Source organism: Leopardus geoffroyi, chromosome B3, assembly GCF_018350155.1.
Source record: "Leopardus geoffroyi isolate Oge1 chromosome B3, O.geoffroyi_Oge1_pat1.0, whole genome shotgun sequence".
NCBI lineage: Eukaryota > Metazoa > Chordata > Mammalia > Carnivora > Felidae > Leopardus > Leopardus geoffroyi.
In genome coordinates, this window is record NC_059337.1 from 30,850,662 (window position 1) to 30,878,548 (window position 27,887).

Sequence of the window (27,887 nt, forward strand, 5' to 3'; positions counted from 1 at the left end):
TCGCTGCCCACAGCAAGGAAGGTGATTTTGTGTCAGGGACATCTCAGGAACAAGCTTGGAAGGAGGGGGGAAGCCTTCCCACCCATCAGCACCCCAGCACCACTGCAGAGGCTGGCCCAGACTGGCCAACCCCCAACAGGGACAAGAACCCACCTTCCTCAGTACTAAACCCTACTGTCCCTCTGGCCTCTCCTCTGCCTCCCCGCTCAGCTCCATCTGAGGCTGAGGAAACACATCGAGTTGGCAACCTTGGGTGGGACCCAGGACCTCTAACCTCCATTTCCCCATCCCCTGCAGTCCTGCCCTAGCATGGATTGGTCCCCGCTTCATGCACTGTCCTCTGAGGCCTCCTCTGTGCCAGGGCCCTCCCCCCAAGGAACTTGTGGCAGAGGCAGGACCCTGCAGAGGAGACAGGGGAAGAGGCTGCCTCAGGAGATAGTGAGGGCCCCTCCCCAGGAAGCATGTGAGTGGAGAATGGATGGCCAGTCATTTGACAGGGGCCTAGACTAGTGGTCATGCCCACATCTCATAACCTCCTCCCCATCTAGGACTTCATGTGGGGTCTGGTGACACTTACAGACATCACAATAAGGTATATGATTGGCTCCAGCCAGCTGGGCCTCACAGCCTGCTCTAACCTTGATTCCTCAGAGGCCCAGAGAGAGACAGGGGCTTGCTCAAGGTGCCCTGGCATCTGGAGCTGCACGAGTGGGAAGGGAAGCCCAGGACACTGGATGGCAAGGGGAGAGGAATGAGACCAGAGGAGGGGCTTGAGCAAAAGGGTCAGAGGGGCTTTCTGGAGGAGGGAAGACATTCATGAGAAGTCCTCAGGTAGGGAGGGTTTGAATAGGCTGAGAAGCAGGGGGCCAAGAACAGGCCATGTTCAGGCAAAGCAGGAGACGGCCGGAGTCAGTAGCCTGATGAGGGGTCTCAGTGGGGGCTGTGGAACATGAACACCCAGCTGGGCAGGGGAGCTCCTTACTGATCTCCCCTAGCCCACCCAGGACAGAAGCCTGTCCTGGTGCCTGGTCTCAGAGAGGAGAATTCCTCACTTACCCTAACAGCGTGAGAGTCGGAGAGACAGGTCTGGGCCTCCCACCTCAACTACCATCAGACAGGGGCCATCAAGTCACAGCTCTGTCTCCTCACAGTCTTCCCAGAGCAGGGGAAGAGGCTCCCAGCAGGCTGGCCCTTGCCAGCCTCGCCAGCCCCACCCCACCAGCAGGGCAGCAGGGACACAGGGACACAGTAGGGGTTGCCCCAGCCGCCCCTCCAGAGCAGGATTTTCCAGGGTTCCAGCCTCAGCTGGGAGCGGGCTATTTTTAGCAGGCTCTCCACAGCCGCGAGCTGTCTCAGAAGTGCCAGCGCGCTCATGCTCGGTCCCTCACTGTTCTCGGCTTTTAGCTCTTGCAGGGAGTGATTCTCGCACTCAGCACGCTCCGATTACCAGAGTGACCTGAGCAGCTGCCTTGCGTCTCCTCAACGACGGAGCCCATAGGCGAGTGACACGAGAGGAGGCTGCAGGCAGGCCTTCCCCCCACTGTTCTGCAGCCCTGCTGTCCCCCCAGCCACTCTGGCACCCCTCACGGCAAGGGAGCCTGGGGGCAGAGGGTGGACGGATTTGTTGGCTTGATTCGCATGATGTATCAATTACTTCATGAGGTGTGAGGTACATTCTGGAGGAGCGGGAGCCCACCTGCCCCAGCCCTTTGCAGAAGGACCCGCCCAGGAGGGAGGTAGTTTACCCCACCCCAGGGAAGAGGAACTCATTGAGAAGAGCCCCACACTCCCCTCGATGGGGGCAGAGACTCTAATGTTTTCTGAGGGGTTCAGCAGTGCCAGGAGAGAGATGCACTGCTGTGCACGTAATAAACGGTTCATGCCATTCTTCACTTCCGCAGAGGGTTATAAACACTCTGTGTTGATAGGTCTTCTAGTTCTTTAAGAGAACGTTAAGATTCAAAATCTGTTGTGGAATCTCCCAGGTTTTAAATGTTGGCAACTAGGTCAAGTTTTTAAAAGAATGTTGTGTAGTTTAAATGGAATGCATCCAGGAACCCTGCCTGATCCACTCACTGGCCAGGAGATGGGAGTGGTGCTAAGCATGGACCCAGCTTCCCAGCGCTCAGTCTGCTCCGTTCCAAGAGGTGCCAGCATGGGAGGCCCCTCCATTCCAGAGGGGAGCAGCCTCAGGACCCCGGATCCCAAAGGGCAGGGTGCCATCCTTTAGGGCCCAACCAGCATTTTTCAAATGCTCGTCCAGGGAAACGAGTTCCAAGAGCTGTTGGTAGACGTTCCTTTTTTATGGGCTAACACTCAAAATCTCTGGGTTCAACACAGCAAAACAGACTTCTTTATTGCAGGAGTTGCCCAAGCCTTTAACGTGTAACAAAGTGCCTCGTGAATTTCCAGGAGGTGAGGCATATGCAGTGCTTCTCAAAATATTTCCACATGGAACTCACTTTTAATGCACACCCATGAACTCTGCAAAAGATACTACCACTCCATAGAATGTGGTTCTGGAAGTGTGGCTCACCACACTCTTACCCATTCCTCAGACCCAACATCCCAGGGTGGCTGTAGCATAAGCATGGGGGGTAGGAAGAGTGGCAAAGGGGAAGCTGGGACCAGAAGGCACTAGTCAAGAGCATGGCTTTGTCTTGAGGGCAGAGTGTTAAGCCAGGAGGGACCTGGGGGACTAAAAGGTAAGTGCTCATTGCTCAGACACCAGACCAAAGGAGAGGGACCTGGCCAGAGGTAGGGAAAGTGCTCCAGAGTGGACAAGTCCCAGGGCTAAATGGTCAGGACTCGGTGGCTGGAAGGCTGTGGGGAATGCAGGGGAAGGAGGCAGTGAGGACGAAACCAAAAGAGGGGCTAAATGGACAGAGCCCAGACTGAGGCTTCCCTCCGTATGCCCTGCCCCACTACCCATCTCATAAGGGAGCCAGGCTCAGGCAAATTTAAGCCACCTGTGGTTCCCATGGCAACCACGGGAGAGAAGCAGCTGGACAAGCAGAGACAGAGAAGTGAGTGGGGAGGGGCTGCTGTCCTGATCCACGCCCTGTGGGACCCAGGAGTTCAGAGCCTGGCCACCCTACCCCCCAGGGAGCTGATAGTGGCCAAAGGGTGGCCAGGAGAGAAAGGCAGGGCCCTGCCTGCTACTTCCCCCCAAGACTCCTGTTCCCAGAGCCCAGTTAAGAGGATGATCCAAGTTCTTGCTGCTGCAGTGAACCCCAACATCGCTCTGGTCCAGCCTGTGTCCACTGACGCTCAGCAGCCCTTGTCCCTACCTCTAGGAGGAAAGGCAGGGGCGATCCCCATGGCTGTTTCTCTGCTGCCCGCGCAGCCACAAAGCTAATTTTAGCCCTGACATCAGGCTGCAGCCAGGGGCATTGAGTTGGAGAGGGCTGTGTGTCCGCCCAGTTCTAAATGCTGGGAGCTCTGAAGGCCCTGGGTGCCCAGAGGGAGGACTGGATGGCAACTGTCCTGACCCCTGGGCCCCTATCTGCCACACAGGCAGGTACTCCCAACCCCACTGCTCACCTCCCTCTAGGACTTCCTGCTCTCCTGGGGACCCACACCCGGACAACAGCCACACCCTTAGCCAGACACACAGGCCCTCCAAGAGCTGGCCCTGTCCACTTTTGGGTTATTCCCATTGCTCTGGGCTCTCTTTCTGACCTAGTTAGGCTGTTTAGTAGTTAGCTGCCCCCACCCGCACACAGAGCCAATATGCTGTACTATCTATGTCCATACAGATAGGATGCTTCCAGCAACCCCAGAACCACATGCTAAAATCCTACTGTGGTTCAGATCAAATATCACCCCCTCCATTAAGCATTCCCCCATGCCTTAGTCAGAGCTAAATTCACCCGCCTCTGTGCACCCGACCTCCTTGTATCCCTCTATGAGGCTATTTGTGCACACACTGTCTCCCACGTGAGGCTCTAAGCCCCTGAGAGTCCTGTTCATCTGTTTGCCCCACAAACCCAGCATGATGCTTGGCATACGGTCAGCATTGCTGGGGCCTGGAGAGGGTGGAGGGTGAGTGTGGCCTCTTAAGAGGGGAAAGAAGCGGCCGATCCCAGCTCAGCCACTAGTTTGCCCTATAGTGATGGTGGCTGCCCCCACTCCCGATTCACAGTAAGAAGACTGCCCACTTCCGGCTCGATGGCTCCCTCTGAGAATCACCCGGGAGTAGGCCTAAATGTCTGACCCCAGAGGACATTCGCTGACCTCTGGCCTGGCAGGAAACGACTCAGGCCAGACACTCCCACTAAGTAACTTGACCTGAGACCTTCCACATGATGTCGTCAGTTCACGACTGAGGCAGAAGCCAAAAGCGTGTGTCTGGAGTGGCCAGGATGTAGACACAGTGCCACCGTGGAGATGAGGAGCAGACAAGGACAGAAGGGACGGTTCTACAGCCCCAGCCTCAGCCGCAGCCCTCCCTCCACAGACACCCCACCCAGCCATCCAGTCCCACCTGGCTCCACTCCCACCCCTGTTCTGTGTCCAGGCCCTGAGCCACAATGCCTCGCGTGTTCGTGATGTTGCTACAGTGCCCATGACCCCCATAATCATGCTCCCAGGCAACCCAGGTGACTGCCCAGCTTAGGGCGGGGAAGCCTCGGGGACCCTAGAAGGACCACAGCACAGAGAACGCTCTGTGCCCTCCCATGCCTTTCTCTGCTGTGGGAAGGTGGGCTCCCTGAACACGGCCATGGGCCCTACATCCCAGCTCACAGGAGAAAACGCCCCTCGGGACTACAGGCTGCAGGGGTCAGGGGACCTTGTGCCCATGCTCCGGCTCTGGGAGAGACAGTAAGTTGCCTCTCAGGGCCTCCACTTGCCAGCCCACAGAGAAGGGTCCAGATAAGCCAGCGAGGAGTGAGGCACCCACCTGAGGGCCATGGCCTCCCCTGTCCAACCTGATGCCAAGACCCTGCTGCTTAACCTCCTAGGCTGGGGGCTACGGATGTGCTAGGCTGGGGCAGGATATGCGGTGGCCACCACTGGTCATGTGATTTTTCTCCCTGGGCCTCACTTTCCCCTTGTGTGAGTTCCTGAGGGCAGGACCTATGGTGGCTTCTGTTTCCCAGTCTGGAAGCTGCCACAGGCAGGGTTGGAGCTCCTCTGATTGATTCTATCCAAGCTCACAGGGCTGAGTGCACACCGGGCCTGACACGAATGTGTTTCCTCCCTGCTGTGTCAGAAGATGCTGGAAGAGGGGAAGGTGGGAGAGGCCCTGGAGGCCTAGGATGAAGCAGGCCCAGGAATGACCAGACTTGCCCCACCCTCACCCCCACAGCCATCCCCGAAGAGCCATTTCTCCAGGAGAAGGGACCCAGGTGGCAGCCGGCGGTCATAAAGCCGTCTCGGAAAGGCTCCTGATGGCCAAACGTAAGTGCCCGTGCCACGGGGAGTAGCAGAGCTGGTAAATTACCGCTGAGGGCTGCACACCGCCCCCACTCTGTATTTATATCCGCCTTGGTGCCTGAAAATGGATATTTATGCATTTTCAATATTCAGGGCAAACGCTCCATCACTCAGCACCGTGTGGTTGCAGCACATTACACCGGCCCCGCGGGAACGTTCCTCTTCCACCTGGTTTGCCAGTTTGGGGGCTTCCGAGTGGGGCCTGGACCCAGAGCCTCTACAGAGCCCCCGCCTCCATCTGCAGGCCCACAAGCCCCAGGGGGGAGTGGAGGGAATGAAGGGCCAGGCCAGCCTCTCCTTGGAGCCTCAGGACCAACTCAGAGACAGGGTCAGTCCCCACCCCCTTCTTTACAGAACAGCAACCAAGCCTCCGAGAGGTTGGGTGCCCGGGACAGGCTCACACAACATCCTCTTTAGGCCAGGATTCCTCCATCCATGTCCCCAGGGGGGTGACCCCCTCCTGACCAGCCCACAGATATCCCAATCTCCAGATACTTCTGTGTATGTCTTATGGTCTGCCTCATCCTGTCTCAGATTCTCTAAATTCCTCTGTGTCTCTGGGCCTGTCTGGCTCTCATGGGCTCAGTCTCAGGCCCTCAGGTCTCTTTCTCTGTCTCTTTCACCCCTGGTGCCTGTGTCTCTTTGTCTCACTCCTATGACCCATCGCCCCTTTCCTGCTTCACATGCTTTCTCTCTGAGTCCCTGTCCTTGTCCACCCCTGTCTCCCTGACTTCGTCATGGGGCCGAGATTAGGAGTGGGACGGCAGGAGCTGTCCTGGTGTCCAGGAGGGGCCTCCTCCTTGGGTGGTCATGTCTCCCCCCGGCCTGGCCCTGAGAAAGGAGGGCCCCTGAGCCACGGACCCACAGAGCACAGGTGGGGCTGAGGTAGGGAGGTTCCGGGAGCAGATTTCCACTCTGTGGAAGCGAGAGATGGGGTGAACCCCTCATCCCCAGAGCCATGCAGCAGGCCCTGCAAGGAGATTTCTGCATACATCCAACCATCAGGCCTTGAAGGGCCCATCTGGTTTTGGGGATGGGACTGAGTGATGGGGTCCCTGGGCCTGCTCTGAACTGAAAGGGTTAATGCCTGGCCCCTGAGAGCTTCTTGAACATGCTCCTCCTCCTGCTCCTGCTCCTTCACCTTAACCTCTCCAGCTAGCCCCTTTTCTCCTCCCTCTCTCCCCCTCTCTCCCCCTTTCTCCCTCTGTCTCTCTCCATCCATCCATTCCTCTCTCCCTCTTTTCCTCCCTCTCTCTGTCACCAACGATAAGAATTAATTAAATATGTCCTCAGCTCCGGTCTCCTCACTTGCCCCAGGGAATTAACCAGCCCCAGCACCTCAGGCCTTGTTAGATTCCAGGAAAAACATAACGCTTGCCCTCTGCAGCATGTACGTGTGCGTGTGGGGGTCCCTGCACACGAAGAAGTACACACAGTGCCCACCGGGGCGTGCCGCGTGCTATTGTGTGTTTCCATGTCTGGTCTGCCGGTTCGTCCACACGCACAGGTCTGGAGACGCCGGTCAGGATGTTTATGTGGATACTTTCATGAGTCTGCTGGTATGGATGAGGGTCTGCGTTCCCTACAGACATCTGCACGCGTGCATTGTATGTCTTTGCACTTAAGTCCACCTCCCTGTGGACATGTGTCTATCGAATCTGTGTGCTTGTACAGTGTGTCTGGGTATGTGCATTACCGTGCAAATCTGTTTGGACAAAGACCTATACGTCTCTGTGTTGTGCGTGCATGTGTGCATGTGCACATCTAACAGTATCGTGTGCTGGTGGGTGAGCGTGTCTACGTGCTACTGTGTGTGTGTGTGTGTGTGTGTGTGCAGCGTACCTACACCCTGGCCGCCCTACACACGTCTCCTTCCTGTCTCCCTGGGAGCCAGCAGCCCTGTCTCCAGCAAGAGCCCTTGTGCTGCATCTCTGGGGTGATGACGGTGGAGTCAGTGGCAGTGGCAGTACAGGTGGCAGGAGCCCAGAGGTAGGAAGGTGGAGGTGGTGCAGGGGAAGGCACCTGCTAATAAGGCCACCTTCCTTGCCGGGCCTGGGAGCCAGTACCACTAATTATCGCCTCAGTAAGCGGCTCCCCAGGGAAGGGCTGCTGTGGAGCCCTGCTCCCCTCCCTCCCATGGGACCCCTTCTCCACCTCCTCCCTGGACCTGAAGACACTGCAGGAGCCCTGGGCACCAAGAAGAAGGACAAAAAGAGAGGGGAGCCAGTAGCTCGTCCCACCAGGGGACCCTGGATGCCTGCCTGCCTGCCCATCAGCCTGCTGCCAGGAAGCCCACCTTTTAACATACTCCTCTGTGTCTCCAAAAGGCCTCCGGGAATTCAAATGTCCTTCTGGGGAAGCGAAGGCCTCCACACCCTGACCAGTCATTCCCTCCACAAACAACGAGCATACTTCTGTAAAATGAGCACTAGGCTGGGAGTCAAGTGGGCCAGATGATAATCCCAGCACTGTGTGACCTTGGGCAAGTTCCTATACCTCTCTGGGCCTTGGTGTCCTTGTCTGAAAAATAGAAGAGGACTAGAGCCACTTTTCTCAAAGAATGACATATGCATCATTGGTGAGACACAAGACTATTTTTGATAGTACAGAGAAATGGGCATCTGCTATTTTAACTATGTATTTTCATGTGTATGTTCTCACATATGTGTGCATATGTGTGTATTTAACTAGCACATCAGACCCCTGATTTCACAAACATTGCTTCAGACAAGGCTAAAACACACATTTAAATTTTAAAAGTGAGCCAGTTTAAGGAAAAATGTTAAGTGAAAGTAAAGACTGGCATCTGAGTATGACAACAGTCCTGGTGGAAGCTGATGAGTGACTCCAGCCCCGGGTCAGAGGGTCCCTGAGACCTTCCATCTCTGAGAGGCAGTGGGTTCGAGGCCTCAAGCCCCCTGGAATGAGAAATACACAGACTGCTCCTTGGTTCCCACTCTTGTCCTCATCGTCGCTACGACAGACCGGCACGTGGAACAGCAGAAGTTGCTATGGGGTAAGTGGGACAGTCCCTCCTGGCCACAGGCCCCCACGAGATCTCAGATGACACAGGCAGTGTCCACACATGTGGCCCCTGGGGCGGATTGGGCCAGTTAGGCCAGGGCAGGGAAATGGCACATGGTAAAGGCAGAGGTCGCGGGGGTCTGAGCAGAGATGGCTCCGGCTGGGCCTGAGGTGCCCTGGGGACTCAGTAGCCACATCTCCTGTGGAACCTAGGGAGGAGGCTGTCTGAGCACCCCAGGCCAGTGATTAAGGTATTCCACCTGCCCTGCCCAGGGAAGAGCAGCCTGTCCCACAGCCCCAAATGTCTCTGTCCTCCAAGAGGCAAGAGGCCCGGTATGAATCACAGGAATTTACAGCCCAGCCCGGCGTGGGATTTATGAGTCTGCCTCAAGCCCGGCCAGCGGGGAGTGGCCGCCTGTCAGCCCCCCATTGCCCCTGATTGATGAGGCTGTTTCCCGCCAAGAAAAACTCCCCTCTGTGGCAGACAGCGGAGGGAAAGGTTCCCAGGCCCAAGGGCCAGCCCATCACCCCATACCTGCCCAGACCTGGACCCCTGTCCTGCTCTCACAGCCCACACTTCCCATGATTCCCCCAGTTCCACACACTGACACCCAGCGAGGATGTGCACCTGAAGGGCCTGGCTCCCCAGTCAGAGTTCCACCTTCCCAGACCTGCCATGTACTCACCCCTTTGCAGCGTCCTTCAAAACAGAGCCATCGCGGGGCCCAAGGCTGGACATGTCAAATTCCAGAATGGATCTCTGAAGGAATCTAGCACACACACATTTCACAGATGAGCCAGAGGTCCAGAGAGGGATGGCTTTGCCCAAAGTCACACAGCAGCACAGTGGTGCGGCTGAGACCTGAGCCACAAGACCCTGGACTAGTCATTTCCAGGTGTGGTCATAGCTGATTTCTGTGGTGCCGATGGGGATACTTTTCATCTCCAAATAAGGACTCCTCTCTGGAGAATCTATGGACTTGGGTTAGACTCCCTCCTCCACCACTTTGTGTCTGAAAGTCACAACATCTCTGCGCTTCCTCACCTGAAAAATGGGCTCAAAAGTGACCCTGACCTTCTGGGTCGTCATGAGATTCAAGTGATACAATGCAGGAAAAGTCCCAGGACAGAGCTGGGCTCCTAGCAGGTGCTCCCTAGGTGATGGAGATGGCCCTTCACCATCCCTAATGACTTAAAGGGCCCCACTGCCTGATTTGCTAGGAGGAGAGGGTACAGTTTAGGGCAGGTAGAGCATAAGGAACAAAGAGAGGATGTATATAGGCCTGAAGGATGGGAGTGAGGCTGCTTCCTGCCGGAAGAAATCCTGAAAGGATCCCCTGAAGCAGGAGGCTTCAGGCAGATGATTCAGAGCTTCACCTCTCTCGCCCTAAGGCCACTTTGGGGCTTTCCAAGCACCACAGGGCTAAGGGGAAGCACCTTGCCCTAAAAGCCAATGCCAGCCCAAGCTTCTTCCCTGGATGACCTGCAGCCAAGCTCCTCACCTCTCTAGGCATCTGCAAACCGGGCCAGAGAGAACCAGACAACACTCACTAGAGGCATCCTCCCGTTCTGACCCTCCTGCAAGCCCATCCCCTGCAGTACCCAAATCTTGCCACTGGGTAGCAGCAGGGAGTAAAGCCGGGGTCCAGCCTCCTTCCTGCTGCAGAGGCTGCAGCCGCTGCTGGCCAGTCCCACCCCAGCACCAGGAGTTCTTTGCACCCCTACACCCTCAGTTCCTCCAGGGAACCAGAGCTGGGTAACCACCCACATCCAGACATGTGATCCTTCTCCCCCCCCCCCCCCCCGGCCCCACAGAGCAGCCAGCATTCTCTACACTTTTTCAGATGGGGAAACTGAGGTCCAGAGAGGGGAGGACTTGTTCTAGGTCACACAGCAATCACGGCAGAGCCAAGTGTCCAAACCTCTCTCCCAGCCTCCAGCCTCCTGTGGAGGCTGCGTGAAGGGACAGACTTGGACTGGAATCCTGGAACTCTCCCCCGTGGCCGTGCGTTACTGGACAGGTTACCCACACTCTGTGACTCTCGGCTTATGTAAGTGCCTGGCACATGGCAAGTGCCCAGCTGCTTTGTTTCAGCTACATATTACACCCCACAAGAGCAGACATGTGTCTGTCTATCTTACCCTCCTCAGTGTCCCCAGAGCCCAGCATGGGGAGGGGGGATGTTCAGAGGAGAACTGATGCCTGGAGGCCCCCTTCTGCCTGGCACTGGGTCTAAGGGTCTCCCTCCCCGAGTGCCTTCCACTCTCCCAGGTCAATCTTTTCATTCTTCTCCACCCTCGGCAGCCCTGCCTGGTGCCCACACGCCCTGGGCCCTGGGGTAGCGGCTTCTGCTCACCCCAGCTCACCTTTTCTCCCCATCTCTCTCAGCCCCCTTTTTCTCTGTCCCTGCCTCTCCCTCAGTCCTGCTGAGCCCCTGCTCTGCACTACCTGCTGTGTTTACAAGACAACGATGACAGGTTTTTATTTCTTTTGTCTCCCTTCCTCCCCTGAAGGGAGACGTGCTTCCCCTCTCCCAGGAAAAAATGAAGGTTCCAGAAGAGAAAAAGCAAACAAAGGACAGTGGGACCATGGGTACCTCCCAACCCCCACACCCACATCTACCCATAGGCCACACACATCCACACCATCCTCCTCTTGTCAGGGCCTCTGAGAACTGCTCTGTTATTTGGGGGGTAATTGAAAATGTCGGTCTTTATTCTAGAGGATAAGCAGGGCCAAGGGACTGGGAGAGCAAGAGGGAGAGTGAGAGAAGAGAAAGGGAAGCCAGAGGGAGACAGAAAGACTTAGGGAAGAGCCAGATGGGAGAGTGTGGACACAGAGGGAGAGAAGCCAGGAGGAACAGGACCGGGCAGACTCTCTGCCTCCAGTGAGCTTGGAGATGCGGCTTCTGACCCGCACCAGGACTCCAGGGGCATGTGCTCTCCAACAAGCTCCCCCATCCACACCCCAGCAAGGGCCAGGAACAGGATTGCCAGGTGGCAGGAGCACCCATGCCAGTCCTCCTGTCCTTGGGTGGCCCCTGGAGTGGGCATCTCTGAGTGCTCAAGGCAGGGAGAAAGGATCTGGCTTGTCTTCGTGGACAAGAGCTCCCAACCAAATGCACCCCATCCAGAGGCAGGACCCCAGACTGGAGGGCTGACCCCCAGCTCACGCCCCACCGCCTTCCTGAGTGTGGAGACCCAATCTCCCCTCCCACAGCCCCACCCCCCACCCCGTCTGCACCTGTGCATGGTAGGGAGGGAGCACTCTCATCATTTACTTTACTTCTCCGGGGCAGTGAGAGGTACACCTGAGCCCGAGCAGATGTATGCATGCACGTGAGATAAAGAGGCGCCTGGAGAGGGGGTGTGCCTATGTAGTAAAAGGTGAGTGTCGGGTACGGTGTGGTGCCCGTGTCTGTCTCTCCCTGTGAGTGCAACATAAAGCCTGTGTTTGGGTCTGGTGTCAGGGCTGTACGTGCGAGGAGTAAGGTGTCATGTCTGTGCATGCATAAGTGTGTGTGCACAAGTGAGCACATTCTATAAGGAGAATCTGTGCCTTGTCTCTGTGTGTAGGTGGGCAAGGGACATGTGTTTCTGCACAACCCCGACCTGTGTGACTGTGGATGATGTGTCAATGTGTCTCCCACGCAGGGCCCCTCTTCCTCCCGGCCCAGGGTCACCATCCTCCCAGCTCCTGGGAGCCAGAGTGACAACTAGCACTCAGGGTCTCTCCAGCCACAACAGAATGACAGAGACCAGCAGCCCCAGCCAGTATCGAGGAGCAGGAGCGTCATGTGATTGCAGTGTTATTACCACCACGCCCCTCGGGGAGGCCCCGTGAAGATCAGGCCTCTCCTGCCCCGGGAGAGAAGGGAGGAAACTCTGGAGGGCAGCGTGCCATTCACTGACCCTCACCCCCACCCCACTGTCTGCTCACAGTTAGAGAAAGCTGCTTCCATCCTCCCCCCAAGCCGCTCTCCAAACACCTGTTGGGCACGGCTGGGCCTTCACCATTTCTTGGTACCCCCAGGTGCAACCAGAGCCTGGCATAGGGCAGGAGCTCAGCAAATGTTTATTGGATGAATAAATGAATGATCATGTCTGTATGCATCACATGCCAGGCTCCAGGGCCCAAGTATCTGAGGGCACAGGTTAAGTCCTACAACCATTCAGACCAGGGGGGCACCTGTGTGGCTCAGTCAGTTAAACATCAGACTTTGGCTCAGGTCACGATCTCGCAGTTCGTGAGCGCGAGCCTCTCTTTGGGTGAGCCCCGCTTCTGTCTCTCTCTGTCTTTCTCTCTCTCTCTCTCTCTCTCTCTCTCTGCCCCTGGTGGGATTCTCTCTCTCTGCCCCTTGCTCACTTATGCCCCCCCTCTCTCAAGAAAGAAAGAAAGAAAGAAAGAAAGAAAGAAAGAAAGAAAGAAAGAAAAAGAAAGAATTCAGACAAGGATTTCTGCCAGGTCAAGTGTGCCCCCCCCCCAAGTTGTTCAGAAGGGGTGGGGTGAGCACTCAGCCAGGCCTGGAAGGCCATGCCCACCAACCTTTTGCAGGTAACCTACCCAGTCACCACCACAGAGGAGGCAAAGCCAAGAGATGGGGATTGCTTTATCAAAAGGTCGATCTCAAGCTAAATGACCCTGTCATTTTGTGGGCTGAGGCACAAAGGAAGTCCCATTCATCTTCCCCGGAGGCCGCATCCCCTTCTTCCCAAGGCCATCTCTCTCCCAAACATCTTCATCCCCCAAAGACTCATTCTGAGTCCTCTAGCCTCCTCTCCTTCCCTTGGGACCACAAACCAAGTGTTAATTCTAGCTTTAGGGCTAATATCCAGTCCCTACCCATATCTGGTGGCAGCTGGAGCCAGGCTGAGGGTCTGTCTTAGATTGAGCCCTGACTCTAGTCACAGACTGACCCAAACCTAGCCACACACTGAGCCCTGGCTCTGGTCACACACTGAACCCCAGACCCTAGTCATAGAGTGAGCCTAGACCTTTATTTAGAGACAGGCCATCAACTTGTCATATGGCTGCTACTTCCTTGGCTCTGGGCCTCAGCTTTCTCATTTTTCCAGTGGAGGGCCTTGGAACTGGATAGGCACAAAATCAGAAAATCCCTATTCAAAGGTTGGCCTGTAGCTTCCCTGACCTGGTGACACAGGAGAGCATCAGCCACTGCCACCTGCCAGCCCCACCCCCATCCAGTACTTTCAGCCCAGGCATCACTAATTTTTGCAGCCGCTGTGATAAATGGCATTGTCGGCAAAATGACATCTTTCTAATCTGCTGCAAGACAGATGGGTCCCCAAGCTCCCTCGTTCTCTCTCGAGCCTGCCCGGACCAGCTTTGTTGAGGAGCGGGGAGGACAGGACAGACATAATACCCCAGGCCTGGGGGCTAGCGGGGTGGCGGGGAGGGAATTTCTGGGCCCTGCGTCAGGTGTGATCCCGGTGGGGTTTCCTACAAGCCCCTTTAAAAAATACTCAGTGTTGTTGCTGTTGTTTGAATATCCCACAGACATTCTCTGATCCTTTCTACCCAAAGTTAGTTCTTCAGTTCAATTTTCAATTTTAATTAAAACCTGAATATTGCTCACCCTCGAAAGGATGAGCCACCCAACACTGGTTCTGAGGGGCCCTCTCTTCCTGCCTCCCACCATTCTTGGGGCAGCGGCTGTGGAAGAACATGCGTCTGCCTGAGCCATCAGGCCTGGGGGGTATTCTGCCTCCTCTCCTCCCTCCCTGGGCCCCTTTCCCTCCACAGTTCTGGCCTCCCACCCCATTGGCTCCAGGCTACAGAAAAGGGGTGAAATCCCCTTCTGCCTCCTGGCCAGGGATGCTGGGAGAGGGGCTGGTCCCAGAGGCAAGGGCAACTCCCGATGGGAGATCTGGATATGAAGAATTAAGGAAGGACAAATGCCAGCCCCAGAGACCCCAGCTTTCCCAGAGATGGAGACAGAGGCCAGAGAGCTGGCACCTATGTGCCCCAAAGCTGCAAAGCTGGAAGGGATGGGGCGGGGCAGGTAGGTGGGCAGGACTGGACTCACGAGTAGGGCAACACTGCCCCCTCCTGGCTCCTCCTCTGCCGGGCACTGCAGGGCTAAGCTGTTGAGTGTGGGGACGTACTAGCAGCTCCCCCAAGACCATATGCGGCATACAGACCCTTCTCCCAGAAGTCCACTTGGCCCCTTCGCCTCCTCCGAGGCTGACTGCAGCCTGCAGGCTCTGCCCGTTCTGTCCTTCTCTCGCTGTCCAAAGAATTCTGCAAATGATGCATCTTATCTAGCTCCACCTTGCTGAGGATAAAGCCAGAGTGCCCTCCAATTGCCCACGATCTGGTCCTGTTATTGGCCAGCCTCCTGCAGCCCAGGCTCCTGCCCTCTGAGCCTGCCCCAGGCTCCTGCCCTGTACATTTTGGTCCCACATGCCTGTCTTTTCTCTCATCTTTACTGCCCCCGAGAATACCCTCCCTTCTACACACTGTCTCTGCTTGTCCTCCTATGTCCCCCCCGCCAGGAAAAATCCTTCTACCCCCATCCCCAGCCAGATGACCCCTCCATCTTCTGCCCTGCTCCTCTCTTGGGTACTGACCACTGCCAGGGATCAGAGTCACACAGTTATGGAGCTGGAGGTTAACCTGGACATCCTCCAGACATACGATCCCCCCCTCACTGTCCAAAGGGCAACCTGAGGCCCAGAGGACAGGAGCTGCACAAGGCCACACCGCCATTAGTGGCAGAGTTAGGACTAGAACACGGTTCTCCAGAGTCGCTGCCCAGGGTTTCTTGGAGAACACGTGACTGCCTCCCTGGTGAGCCAGAACAGAACTTCTCCCACACAGGGACCCCTACAATGCCTCCCAGTATCCCAGCCCCTCACCCAGGGCAGGGCCCAAAGGAAGCAGCTGTGAGTGTTTGCAAAACAAAAAGCGAAGTAAGTGAAAATATTTATTTAATGCCTTCTGTGAGCTAGACATAGCGGGCACCAACTCTGTTACTCAAAATCTCAGTAAATTGCTCAATTTGGTACAGAAAAATAAATTCTGTGGGGAGGGGTGGGTGAGTGCACCAGGAGGGGCCTTAGTCGTGAATGTCGATGACCAGCGGGCACAGGTGGGGTGAGTGCTTGACGCCCATGGTGAAAGCAGGTGTTCGGGGTTTGTGCACCGTGACCTTCTGGACATCATGGGAGCCAGGGCCAGGCCGAGGTGTGTGGTCCATCGGGTAGGCAAATCGCTTGGCCATGCTATAGATGGGGCTGCGGTTCTGGTAGACAGAGGGCTCAGGACGGGAGCGTGTGGCCGGCCCAGGGCCTCCAGCCACATTCTCCTTGTAGAACCAGTTCTTGTGCTCAGAGGCCAAGCTATAGCAAGGAGCAGCTCGGCTGACAGGGTTATTGGGCCCCAGCAAGAGTGGCAGCTGGTACTTGTTGGGGGCTGGGTTGGGGTCTGTCACCCGGTACGGCCACCGGTAGCCGAAAGCATACTGGGGAGCCCTGCGTTCCCCGGGTGGGTGGGTCTTCTCTAGGTCGTAATGGCAGGAGGCTGGGATGGGGCTCAGGCCTGCAAGTGGATGAATGGAAGGGATGGGGTCTCAAGGCGGGAGCCAGGCCGCATCTCCTGGTGCCCAGCTGATGGGTAAGAGGTCTTGGTTAGCCTACTGTGACTTCACTATAACCACTTTATCAACATGCAGGGCCATCAACTCCCCTGCATAGGGCCATGGGCAGGGGGAGGGTCTTAGGCCATCCTGACATCAGCACTGACACTGTTGTCATAATATAAAAATCACAAATGTCATCAGAATGCCACCCTTGGAATGTCAGCATCCTGATATCCTCCCTGTGACAGCACCAAGAAAATATCCTGAAATCACGACGGGCTGTGAGCTCATTAGCATGACAATATCTCTGATGCAACATGAGTCCCATGACATTTTTATCAGATCATCACCTGGCGACATATGTGCATAACATTGGCTTCAAGACCTGAGTACTGTGACACAGACATGACAACATCAGTGTCTTAATGTAACATTGCAGGGGATGCCAGTATCCAAAGACACACCTGGCAGAGGCGAGTCATTACCGCTTGTCCCTGCTCAGGTCCTAAGGGTGAACCCCCATCCTCCAACCTCCCAACTCCCACATGCCTCCCCTGTCCCATCTTACACAGGTTAGAGATGCGCTCTCCCATAGGGACCTGCGTGCAGCTGGACATTCCAAACCGAGTTATTTTGGGATCGAAGAAATAGCAAGGCCCAGGGCTGCAAATGTCTGTGACCCCTGCAGGACAGCCATAGAGAGGCCGGGTCAGCCCCAGAGGCCGCTCTATGGTGAGCCTGGACTGCCTCCAGAGGAGATCCCCCTCCCCCAAACAGAAGTGAGGGCTCCCTTCCGATTCCCTGGGTGTTTTCCAACCCTTGATTTCCTCATCTACAAAATGGGGCTTTTAATGCATGACCTAACAGTCTCCAGAAGTCGCTCAAAGAAACAGATAAAATGACAGCTGCATGGCAGCTTGGGCAGCCCCCATCGGGGATTGGTGCCAAGGGGTAATAATAGACATAGTGGCTATTGTTAGTACTGAGAGGCCCAGCCCTGGACAGGGGGTTCCCCTGCTGAGGAGGATGTGTCATCCCAAGGAGGGACCCAGCAGGCCTCTAGATCTCAGACCCCCAGATACACACCTCAACACCCCTGCCCACCCTTCCTCTCGTTGGCCTCAACCAGCAAGCCCCAGCTCCTCTGTGGCTCTCTGCTCCGGCCCTTCCAGGCATTTCTAAGCCCCCCGGGGAAGCCTTGGGAGCCACCACTCTGTACCATTTTCCCCCACTCCCCAGCTAAAGTGCCCTCTCCAGAGCTCAGACAGAGAGGAGACCGTACTCTGCCATCTGGACAGTGACAATATCCCTGCCTTCAAAGCTCCCTCAGGAGGTCCAGCTGGGAGCTGCCCACAGCGTTGCCTTTAGAGGGGTGGGTCACCTGGGCATCTCCCTGCTGGCTTGCTTCTGGACCCAGCAGGCCCCCTGGGGGTCCTCTTCAGGGCAGGCCCGAGTTCCCAGGGTCCTGTGGCTACAGATGATGGCTCCCTACCTCTCACTGCGGCCCCAAACATCCAAGGATGATAACCCTAAGCCAGACGAGTAGGGATGACGGGCACGGCGAGCACTCACGCTTCTCCGAGTGCCGTGTGTGCAGACTGTAGGCTGGCTCCTGGAACATGGAGATGTCATGGTCTACATAACCCGTGCAGGATGGCCGGAGGTATTTGGCAGGGCCCGGACCTGCGAGGATGGACGGAGCAGCCCTCAGGCTTGGCCCACCTGCCCAGTCAGAGGCAGGGTGCCATGAGAACACTGGGGGCTTTCCTCCCACTGATGTCACACTGCCACAAATCCCACCATCGAGCTTCCCCATGGGGAAAGACAGTGTTTCCACGTAAAATGCAACTGATCTCACCCAGGCAATGCACAATATGAAAGATAATAGTCACAATTAGTTGAGAATGTATTCTGCACCAGACACCTTGCGAACTATTTTATATGGATCATCTCAGCTAAGCCTCTCAACAACTCCGTAAAACGGATACTATTGTGTTTCCCATCTTACAGATGAGAAAATTGGGGCTTATAAATATCCATTTGGAGGCACCTGGGTGTCTCAGCCAGTTAAGTGTCCAACTTGATTTTGGCTCAGGTCATGATCTCACGATTGTGAGATCGAGCCCCACATCAGGCTCCTTGATGGGCGTGAAACGTCTTAAGATTTTCTCTCTCTCTCTCTCTCTCTCTCTCTCTCTCTCTCTCTCTCTCCCTCATCCTAAACCACCTCCCACATAGAGCAACAATCAGTCATTAACAATGTAATAAGAATTAGTTTGTCTGCTTTCAGTTGAGAGTAAGATTCGAGAGAAGTGAGGAAAGCTACAGGTGGGCTAAAAGCTCCATTGAATCCCTAGCTTTTTTCCAAAATTGGCCTCATTTCATACCCCATGCTCCCTCCCATCCAGACCCCTCTGAAAATTCCCAGCAGCTAATACTGCCTCTGAGGTTCAGCTTGAAGGTGCAGGTCTTTGGTAGGCTTGGAGGAGAGTCCTCTAGAACTTGGCAGGAGGCAGGGCTGGAAGGCTGGGGCACCTTCAGCAGCCCTGCAGAGAAAGAAATCAACCCAGGCTCAGGGCAGGGGACTTCTCTCACCTTTGATCATTGCCATGATCACAGGGGTCTGCTTTACCTCCTGCCGTGACGGCACCTGAACCTTCTCCTCTGGGTGCTGCCCATAAAACACAGAGTTCTTGGCCCCCTTGGCCAGCTTCATGGCTAAGGCCAAGGAGGCGGCAACAGCAGCTACTGAGAGACCCAAGTAGTAGGCAAGGAGCTGGACCTGTGTAGAACCTGTTCCAAACGCCCCTGCCCAAACCCCTGTGTCCACTCTTTCCCCCTCTCCAGAGGCTGCGTGGGGGTTGGGAAGGAAGTCGATCCTCTGGCTTGAGCAGCTGCGGCTGTCTGGGGTGCAGCCAGCCACAGGACCTAGCAGGCTGGAGCTTGGGATGACATCATCACAGAACTTGGACTGTGAGACCCAGAGTGTTTATTTCCCCCTGTTGCCATGGCAGCTCAGCTTTAGAACCCTGAAAACTAGGCCCCACTGCCCCCTACTCCCAATCAGGCTAAATAGTTTGACGGTCCCCAGAACCCTGGGTCAGGTTAGAATAAGAGAGAGGTGGAGTGACAGAGCCCGCTCTTCACTCCTGATGGATTGGGTGCCTTGAAGTTGGGGAAAGGAATGGAAAGTGTGGGTGGGTCCTGGGGGATAGGTTCCTGCAGCTCGGACAATCCCTGGGGTGGCCTTCTATCCCCTGCCCCTCCCTCTATCCCCCCCCCCCCCACCCATTCTGGATATGCCCTCTTTTCTGTTTTTCCTTGGAAAAAGATCAAAGCAATTATTTCACACTAAGGTGTAACTGTCTGCTAGCTTCCCAGACTCCTATCCCAGGGCAGTGTCTTTAGAGATCCGCATCTAGCTCAAGGAATGCTTACCTGCTGCTGGCATTTCAGGCAGTGAGTGGGGAGCAGATAAGGAGGACGGAGGGGTGGCACTGAGGCCTGAAAAGCCACTTCCTGTGCCTAGTAGAGAGTACCCCCCAGAGTAGGGGTAGTGTGAGAGGAAACACTGAGGGGTAGCAAAGATACCCAAATGCTAAACGATTGACAGATGAGCCCCGGGGCTGAGGAAATGTTGGTGACACCTTCCCCCGTTAACATTCAGGTTTTAGGGTCCCGGGGCCTGTTTGTACCCACCAGCTCATAGCTGCTCAGACTGGGGATTTGATCTGAACCATCTAAGAGGGGCTCCCATCTCTGGAAAAGATGACTGCTGGCTTTAGAGAGGGTGTCTGCCACAGCCCCAGGACGCAAATAAAGAAACTGAGGCTGCAAAAGGGGCAAGGACTTACCCAAAGTCTCCCATTATATCAGTAGCAGAGACGGAACCAGGGCACAAACCCAGGGCTCTCTTTGGCTCACAGCCTCTGATCTAATGGAAACCAAACCACACTCTGAGCTCATCCCAACCAGCAGACGCAATGAGGACTCAGGGCCAGGCATGTTGGCACTCCAGAAGCCCTTGTGGGACTGAACGGCTCAAAACAGAGGGCAAGGCCTCACCCAGTGGCAGCAGACCCTCCCTGTGTCCCTCACATGCAGCCAAGCCTCTGATTTCTGGACAGAGCGGGCCAGGCAGGGCTGGGATTGGCCTCAGGCCACAGGCAGTGCTGCCTCCTTACCCCCATCCTCGTCAGCCTTTCCTGGAGGAGGCTGCGGGCCTGCTGGGCCCAAGCCCTGCCAGTCCCCTCACGCTGAGGTGGGGCGGGGACCTCCACCTTCCTGGTCTGGGGAGGCAGGCGGGGTGGAGTCTCCAAGTATCTCAGACCCAGGGAGCCTTCCTACCACACCCCTGCCCTGCTCCTGTCTGTCACCCGTGTGCATGGCTCTCTTGGGGCGACTGAGCCACTAGACCCCAGTCAATCACAAACCACCCACTCTTGCTCCAAATGCTCCCTTCTTTTCAGCTTTTAACAGAGACCTAGCTCACCCTTGGAGACAGCCCTTGGTCCTCGCTGAAGCTGCTGTCCTGTCTCTCACACCCCCGACCCTCAGAGTCTGAGGTGGAGCGGATCTTTGGTCTCCTTGGCACTCACCCGGCAGTGTCCCCCTCCCTGTCAGAAGTACCACTCCTCGAGGGTTCCAGCATCCAGGGTGCCCCCCTCATCTCCTCGGGGCTGCCATCTGTCCTGACTTGTAAACCTGGTGGTGTTGGCTCATGACCTTCTTCCCCACCCACCCAACCCCTGCCATCACCCCGGGTGACAAGGCTTTCTGGGGAACCACCGATCCTTTGGCCTCTCAGTTCCCAGATTTGCTCCTCTCCAAACACCTCCCCTCCACTCCCTCTCAGCCCCCTCTCCCCAGCACACACCAGGCTTCCCACCACCATCCGGGTCACTGACCATCCACCTCCCTCTGGAAGGTGTGCCAGCCTACACTTCTGGCCTTTGCCACTCTGGCTGCACACATCGCCTGCCAGCAGTGAGACCCCACCGCTCACCGTGCTCCTTCTCCCTGGCCTTCTGTCCCCTCCTGCCTTCACTGCCCTCCTTGTCCAGCTGCCCCCCTGGGACACCCCAGCCCTGAGTCACCAGGTCTGCCTTGTCTGCCTGCACCAGGCAGCTAAAAGCTGTTGGGATTAGTATTGTGGCTTCCGAACCCTGGACTGGTCTCCACACTGCCCAGTGCCCATCACCACACCGGCCAGCTTGCTCTCTCCCTCTCCCCAGAGGTCGCTTCAAACACAGCTCATTCCCCTCTGCCTGCCCAGCCCTCCTTCCGGCCCCCTGCTCCAACCTCCTTCTCAGCAGAGGAAATAGGCCATCAGACAGCACTCTTACCCAAACCTTCCCTACCCTGCCGTTGGGGCCACCGGCTCCTGCTGCCTACTGCTTCCATTCCCTCCTGGGGCTCAGGAGGGCTCATCAAGACCTTCTTCCATTCCTTCCACCAAATCAAAGATGTCTAACCCTTCACTGGGTCCCTTCCTATCACACATACCCTTCCATCTGTTAGAAACCATCTTCCTGACCCCACACACCTCTCCTTCACTGCTTGTATCCCTCTCCCTTCGTCCAGACAAACTTCCCCGAAGAGGCATTTTCCCTGTTGTCTCTGTTGTCGCCTCCTTTCACTCTTCAGCTCTGCAGGCTGGCTTCAGGCCGTCACTCCGCCTAAACTATGACCTGACAGGGAAAGCTGCAGCCAATGGACACTTCTCACCCTCGTCAGATTGGCTTCCAGGACCAAATGACCAACCACTCCCTCCCTACCCGCAGCACCCCATGTCCCCACTGCCCCTTCCCAGCCTTCTTCCTGGCTCCTCCTTCTCAATCTGACCTTTCAATGTTGGCATATATCTATTAATTGCAAAGGGAAAAACAGTAACTTTACAGGGAGAATCCTGGCAAGCACCACCTCAACCACGTGATGTAAATTAACATCATCAACAGTGGGACAGATAAATGTCTTGCACCTCCTGGGGGAGGCACTGAGAAGGGCACAGCATCACTTCTGGGGTCTTCCCACTGCAGATGCAGGATCTGAATCCAATTATGAAGAAACTAGATAAACTCAAATCAAGATTCACTTTGCAAAAATGGCAATGTCATGAAAGACAAAGAAACACCGAGGAAAAACACTTTTCCAGATTAACAGAAACTCAAGAGGTTTCTCAATGAGGGGGCCCTTAATGAGGGGGCTCTGGCTGGCTCAGTCGGTTAAACATCTGACTCTTGGTTTCGGCTCAGGTCATGATCTCATGGTTCATGAGTTCGGATCCTGCACGGGGGCTCCACGATGGCAGTGCGGAGCCTGCTCGGAATTCTCTCTCTCTCTCTCTCTCTCTCTCTGCCCCTCCACCACTCGCTCTCGAAATAAATAAATAAACTTTAAAAAAAAAAAAAGGAAAAGAGGACAACAAAATGCAATGCCACAGCCAGAATTCTCTTTTGCTATCAAGGATATTACTGGGGAAATTGGCAAAACTGGACAAAGGTCTGTGGCTAATTAAGAACATTGTACTAATGTTAATTTCCTGATTTTGATCATGGCTGTCTGGTTGTGAAAGAGAAGGCCCTTGTTCTTAGGAAATAGCCACTGAAGTATGCAAGGATAAAGGAGCATCATGTCTGCAACTTAACTCTCCAATAGCTCAGGAAAAAATACGTATATACCTAGAAAATTTTATATCTGGTGAAATATTAATGTTTGGTAAATCTTGTGAAGAGTATGTGGGAAACATCCGTAATGGTCTTGTTGCTTTTCTGCAAGTGTGAAATTATGTCCCAAAAAAGGTTAAGAGGAGAACTATTAGTGTCTCAGAGTTCAGTCCTGGGCCTTCCTGTCATTTTACCCCACCCACCTCTCGCCAGGGAAGCCCACCCTCTTGTTGCTTCAATCCCACTGTCTGTCCTCCAACAATTCCCAAACAGACGTGCCTCTGGCCCAGGCCTTCTCGGGGGCTTTGACCCACACATCCTACAGCCTACACTGTATCACTGGGTTTCTCACAAGCACCTCAAAATCAACACACCCAGAGGCGCCTGGGTGGCTCAGTTGGTTAAGCATCCGACCCTTGATTTTGACTCAGGTCATGATCCCATGGTTCTTGAGAACAATCTGACAGCACAGAACCTGCCTGGGAGTCTCTTGCTTTGCCTCTTCCCCACTCTCTCTCTCAAAATAAATAAAAATTTTTAAAAGTAATATTTGTTGAATGAATGAATGAATGGGTTGATCCATTGATTGATCAAGGAAACGTTCCTTCTTGTGGGAGCAGAGTCCCAGCGCCATGCCCAGTCTGGCTCACTGGACTACTACTTATACTTGGATGGGTCTGTATCAGTTATCCGCTGCTGCATAATAAATTATCCTCAAAACCTAACAGCCTAAGATGGCAATAAACGTTTACTATTGCATATAGTTTCTGTGGGTCAGGAATTTAGAAGTGGCATAGCTGGATGGTTCTGGCTTCAGGCTCCTCAAAAGACAGCAGTCAAGATGGCAGTAAGGGCTGCAGTCATCTGAAGGTTTGATTGGTGCTGGCAGACCCATTTCCAAGATGGCTCGCTCACATGAGTGGTGAACTGGTCCCGGCTGTTGGCCAAAGGCCAGAGTTCTTCTCCACATGGGCCCCCCACGGGCTCCTCAGGTCATGGTGGCTGGCACGCAGAGCAAGCAGTCAGAAGAGAGCAAGGCAGAAGCTGCCATGTCTTTTATGACCTCACCTTGGGAGTCACACTCAGTCACTGCTGCAGTCCCTTAGTGGGAGGTGGCTAAACAAAGGTGCAAATGCCAGAAGGTGGGCCATCTTGGAGGCTGGCTACTACAGGATTGACAGAGGGCCATCTTGGAGGCTGGCTACTACAGGATTTCACTGTACAAGGAGGGCGAGCCAATGGGGTCAGTAGGGGCTGAACTTCGGTGTTCTCATGTAGGGCGGCATCCTCACTGAGCCCCACACAGGCTGAAGACAGCTCTGCCAGCGTGCTCTGGCTGTCTCTTGGCTGTCCATCTTGCCTTTCCTTCAAGGGACACCTGGGAGTCGCTCAGAGAGTAGGACCCTGGCATCAACGGTTGCCGTCATCATAACCACCAGGCACTGCCCTTCGTGGTTTATAAAGCGCCAGCATCTCTGCTGGAAAACATCGTGCAAGCACCATGGCGGTTCTACAACGTACAGACGAGAGAAGAGGTGCAGAGACACGAAGTGACTCACCTGAGGCCACAGAGAAAAGGCTTGGCAGAACTGGACCTCTGGCTCCTGACCCGACATTCTTTCCACTGCCCTGCCCAACCGCCAGCTCAGACCCATGTCTCCTAACGCCCATCACAAGCTTCATTTCCGTCCTGAGCAGGTATTTTACATCCCTCTTTTAGGAGCCCTGCCCTAACCCCCAAAGTCGCCTGCCCCGTGCTAGACTCAGAGCAAGTATGTTCACAAAGTTTCCATCCAGACAAGGATTCTTCCTTCCTCCCCTCCCAGACGTACTCTCTGCAGGCTGCCGATGTCTGCTGGTGGAGCACAGCAGGGGTTAATAGCATGAACCAACATTTAGAAATAGCACGACCCCAGGGGAGTCAGCTGTGGCCAGCTGCTCATAGCCACTGAAGCCACAAGCTTTTGTGGACACGGTGTGGAAAATGAGTCCTGCCCCTTGGACCAGAGGCTCTGAGGGGATCCTGCACCACCCCTCACCCCTGTCTCCCCTGCAGGGTATGGGTGTGGCTCAAAGCCTGCCCCCGATCAGAGCAAAGCCTTGCCACTAGCTTCCCAATTGCAGCTGGCTCCTGAAGACAGCAAACACAACTTCTGAGCTCCTGAATTGTGTAATTGTTGGGAGTAGCTGCCCCGCCCCTCCTGAGCCAGGCTGCCTGCACTTACAGGAGCCCCATGGATGCCTCCAGCCAGGAACAGAAGCAAGACCACTCCCAGCAGAGGCCCGGGTCAGAAGCCCAGGCCTGGGAGCCCCTGGCCATGAGACTGCAGGGCCATGGAACTGGGGCCAAAAGCTTGTGTCCCCTTGTGCAGTAGTGGCCTGGGTTCTGTGTCCTTCATGGCAGAAGGCCAATTCCCTGAGGGCAGGACCTGGGCAGCTGGAGTACACCCCAGTGCACACACCACTCCATCTGGGGCATAAGTACCCACCATTTACCAGCACACTGGCTTCGGCCACAGGTTCCCTGGGTGGAGCCCATGTGGTCAGAGTGCAAAACACAGAGGCGCTCAGACTGCCAGGCGTTGGCCAGGGGCAGGACCAAGCCATAGCTGCTGCCAGAGCCGGCACTGAGTCCAAGAATCATTGAGGGTGAGAGTGACCAGGAGTACGTGTCCAGCGTCTTAGCTGAACTCTGCTGGTAGGGAAGTAGGTGAAGCTGGGCTTTCTGTTGTCTTGTTCTCCCAGAGGCAGATCACTTGGAGAAACTGAGGCAGCACATGCCACAGGTCTCTGAAGCTTCAGAACACTTTGAATCCTCCTTCACCTGAGGTGTGGGCATCCTTTTTCATTCTTTGAGAGTGTTCTGGGTTTTCCCCTCCCCTGCCCCAAGTGTTGTGCAGTACTTTGCTGAGAAGAAGTCAGTCTAGGGGAAAGGGAGGCATTGAGTAACACCTCCTGACCAGGCTAGGGATGCCCTGGGAGGCACCAGGAGAAGAGATCACTACTCCAGGGAGTTTGTGGAAAGGCAGAAAGGACTGGGAGGGCTTCCTGGAGGAAGTTGAGATATGGCCGGGAAGGCAGGGGCACTCAGAGACGGTCACCGAGGGCACCTGGCCAGCCCACACCAGAGAACTTCGTGACATAGGTGGGTCCTGGTCAGTTCTGCTCAGGACCTGGCCTTCAGGGTCCCAGGGAGGCCTGCTGAGGAGGCCAGGGAGGGGACAAATGAGAAGCAGGCACTGCCGGGTCCAACAGCCTTTGCTCTTGAGACAGCAGGAGGTGGTCAGAGATCAGTTCCAAAGCAACATGGGGCCTCAACTTTCTGCCAATCTGCTGGCATGATGTCGCTCAGCACCTATCCAGGGTTCCAGCCCTGGGCTACAGGCTAAACAAAGGCCAAGCTTTGTGTGCAGGAGCCCCAGCATCCTGTATCTCCACTAGAGCCTCAGTTTTCTCATCAGCGCAAAGGGAACGCTATCCTCCAACACGCATACTTCCCAGGGTTGTCAAGAGATCAGGTGAATGTTTTGTAAACTGGGAAGCCCCAGCAGACAAGCAAGTGCGGGTTAGTACTGCTGTGCTCGTTGCCATTATTTTTCCAGGCCTGTGTTTCTCTCCCTAGCTAGCAACGAGGCAGGGGGAGGCTGCGACCTAATCCTGACTTGAACCTCAGCTGTGGGCGGGAACTCGTCTGGAGGCTCCACAGACATACTCCCGGTAGTGGTGGGTAAGTCTGCGTGGGTGGGATTCGGGGAGATGAGAGAAGATGGGAAGGGGGAAGGAAGGGAGGAGGGGGGGGAAGGAAGGGGGGGAGGGAAGGGGAGGGCAGATGGGGTGGGTAGAAATCTCCACCCAAGTTTTTTGATTCATAAAGAAGCAGAGGCCTTCTCTTCCCTTCTTCTTTCACTCCTAAAAAAAAAAACTCTTTTCCTCCAAGCACAGTTTTCCCAGCAGCACCCCCAACCCTAGGCCCGCACTTGGCCAGTAATTAACCCCTCACAAGGACCAGGTGCCTTGCTGACTTGGGGAGAAGGAAAAACAGGGACAAGTTGTGAATCAATGGCTTTACTGCCACTGAGACCAGCTGAGCACAGCCCCGCCCCAGGCCTCCTAGGGTGAACCAGATGGGAGTCCTTCGGTTTGCCAAAATCCCCACAAAACAGCAGCACTGGCTTCTTAGCCAACCCCAGTGCACATTTATTGAGCACCCACTGTATGCAGTCGCCTCTGGTGGGGAAAGTTCAGCCCTCAAGGGGCTGACTTTTCATCAAGGGAGGCAACAGGTATGAAGCTGTGTACAAACTGTGAGGGGCAGAAGGACGTGAGGACTACAGAGAAGGAAGAGAAAGGACAAGTGTCTATGGAACGTCTGCTGCACGCCACGCCCCGGGCTAGGCACATGAGGTACACCAGTGCACGGAATCCTCACTGACCCAACTCTACAAAGGAAAAAACCGAGTCACAGGAGAGGTGAAGCAACTTGTTCAAGGTTGGACAGCTAAGTAGGAGAGCTGAGATTCGAACTCAGGGCCTAGGTCCAACATCAGCATTTACAAACACCACACAGACACCACACCATCACACTACGCTGTGGTGGTTAAGACCACTGGGCTTGGGGTCAAAGACCTGGTTCCACATCTTCGCAGCTGTGTAGACTTGCTCAAGCCCCTTAATGTCTGTCAAACTCAGTTTCCTCATCTGCAAAATGGGGCTCAATTTTGTTGCAAATTATGAAGTGTCATTATACTTGGGAGGACAGTCACTAGTGAAAGAGAGGGCTTGGACACTCTGAAAAACGGTGTGGAGTTTCCTCAAAAAACTAAAATTAGAAGTACCATATGATCCAATATTTCCACTTCCAGGAAGAAGAAATCAGAAACACCAATTCCAAAGGTTACATGCACCCCTCTGGTCACAGCAGCATTATTTACAACAGCCAAGATATGGAAGCAGCCCCGTGTCCATCGGCAGATGGATGGATAAAGATGTTGTGTATATGTACAAAGCAACATTACTCAGCCATAAAATGAAAAGAGCAAAACCTTGCCCTTTGCAACGACATGAATGGAGTTAGAGGGTATGATGCTAAATGAAATAAGTCATACAAAGTCAAGTACAGGATGGTTTCACTTATATGTGGAATCTAAAAAACAAAACA

The 27,887-nt window shown here is 55.1% G+C and overlaps 1 protein-coding gene and 1 long non-coding RNA gene across 3 annotated transcripts; one reads left to right on the forward strand and one right to left on the reverse strand.

The window, feature by feature from the left end:
• Positions 1-15,397: 15,397 nt before the first annotated feature.
• On the reverse strand, positions 15,398-19,281 carry ODF3L1 (outer dense fiber of sperm tails 3 like 1). 2 transcript variants are annotated; one of them, XM_045449008.1, is made up of 4 exons: positions 18,660-19,281; positions 17,637-17,747; positions 16,633-16,746; positions 15,398-16,024 (listed from the first exon to the last, which is right to left on the reverse strand). In XM_045449008.1, the coding sequence occupies exons 1-4, from the start codon at positions 18,778-18,780 to the stop codon at positions 15,543-15,545; spliced, it is 828 nt and encodes a 275-aa protein (XP_045304964.1). In that variant the 5' UTR covers positions 18,781-19,281; the 3' UTR covers positions 15,398-15,542. The 2 variants fall into 2 exon arrangements, with proteins under 2 accessions (XP_045304964.1, XP_045304963.1); XM_045449007.1 differs by lacking the exon at positions 18,660-19,281 and having other exon boundaries at positions 17,637-18,110.
• Positions 19,282-23,906: 4,625 nt separating this feature from the next.
• Positions 23,907-27,842, forward strand: LOC123582080. Its single transcript, XR_006704182.1, has 3 exons — positions 23,907-24,427; positions 26,352-26,456; positions 27,592-27,842. It is a non-coding gene; the product is annotated as an uncharacterized LOC123582080 (long non-coding RNA).
• Positions 27,843-27,887: the final 45 nt, after the last annotated feature.

Bases quoted from the DNA above. Each gene is read 5' to 3' on its own strand.
- ODF3L1 (XM_045449007.1), bottom strand. From the start codon at position 17,880: ATGGGGAAGCTCGATGGTGGGATTTGTGGCAGTGTGACATCAGTGGGA. The intron at 16,747-17,636 runs GTGAGTGCTCGC...GCTGTCCTGCAG, and splicing joins CACACGGCACTCGGAGAAGC to GGGTCACAGACATTTGCAGC. The intron at 16,025-16,632 runs GTAAGATGGGAC...ATCCACTTGCAG, and splicing joins AGAGCGCATCTCTAACCTGT to GCCTGAGCCCCATCCCAGCC.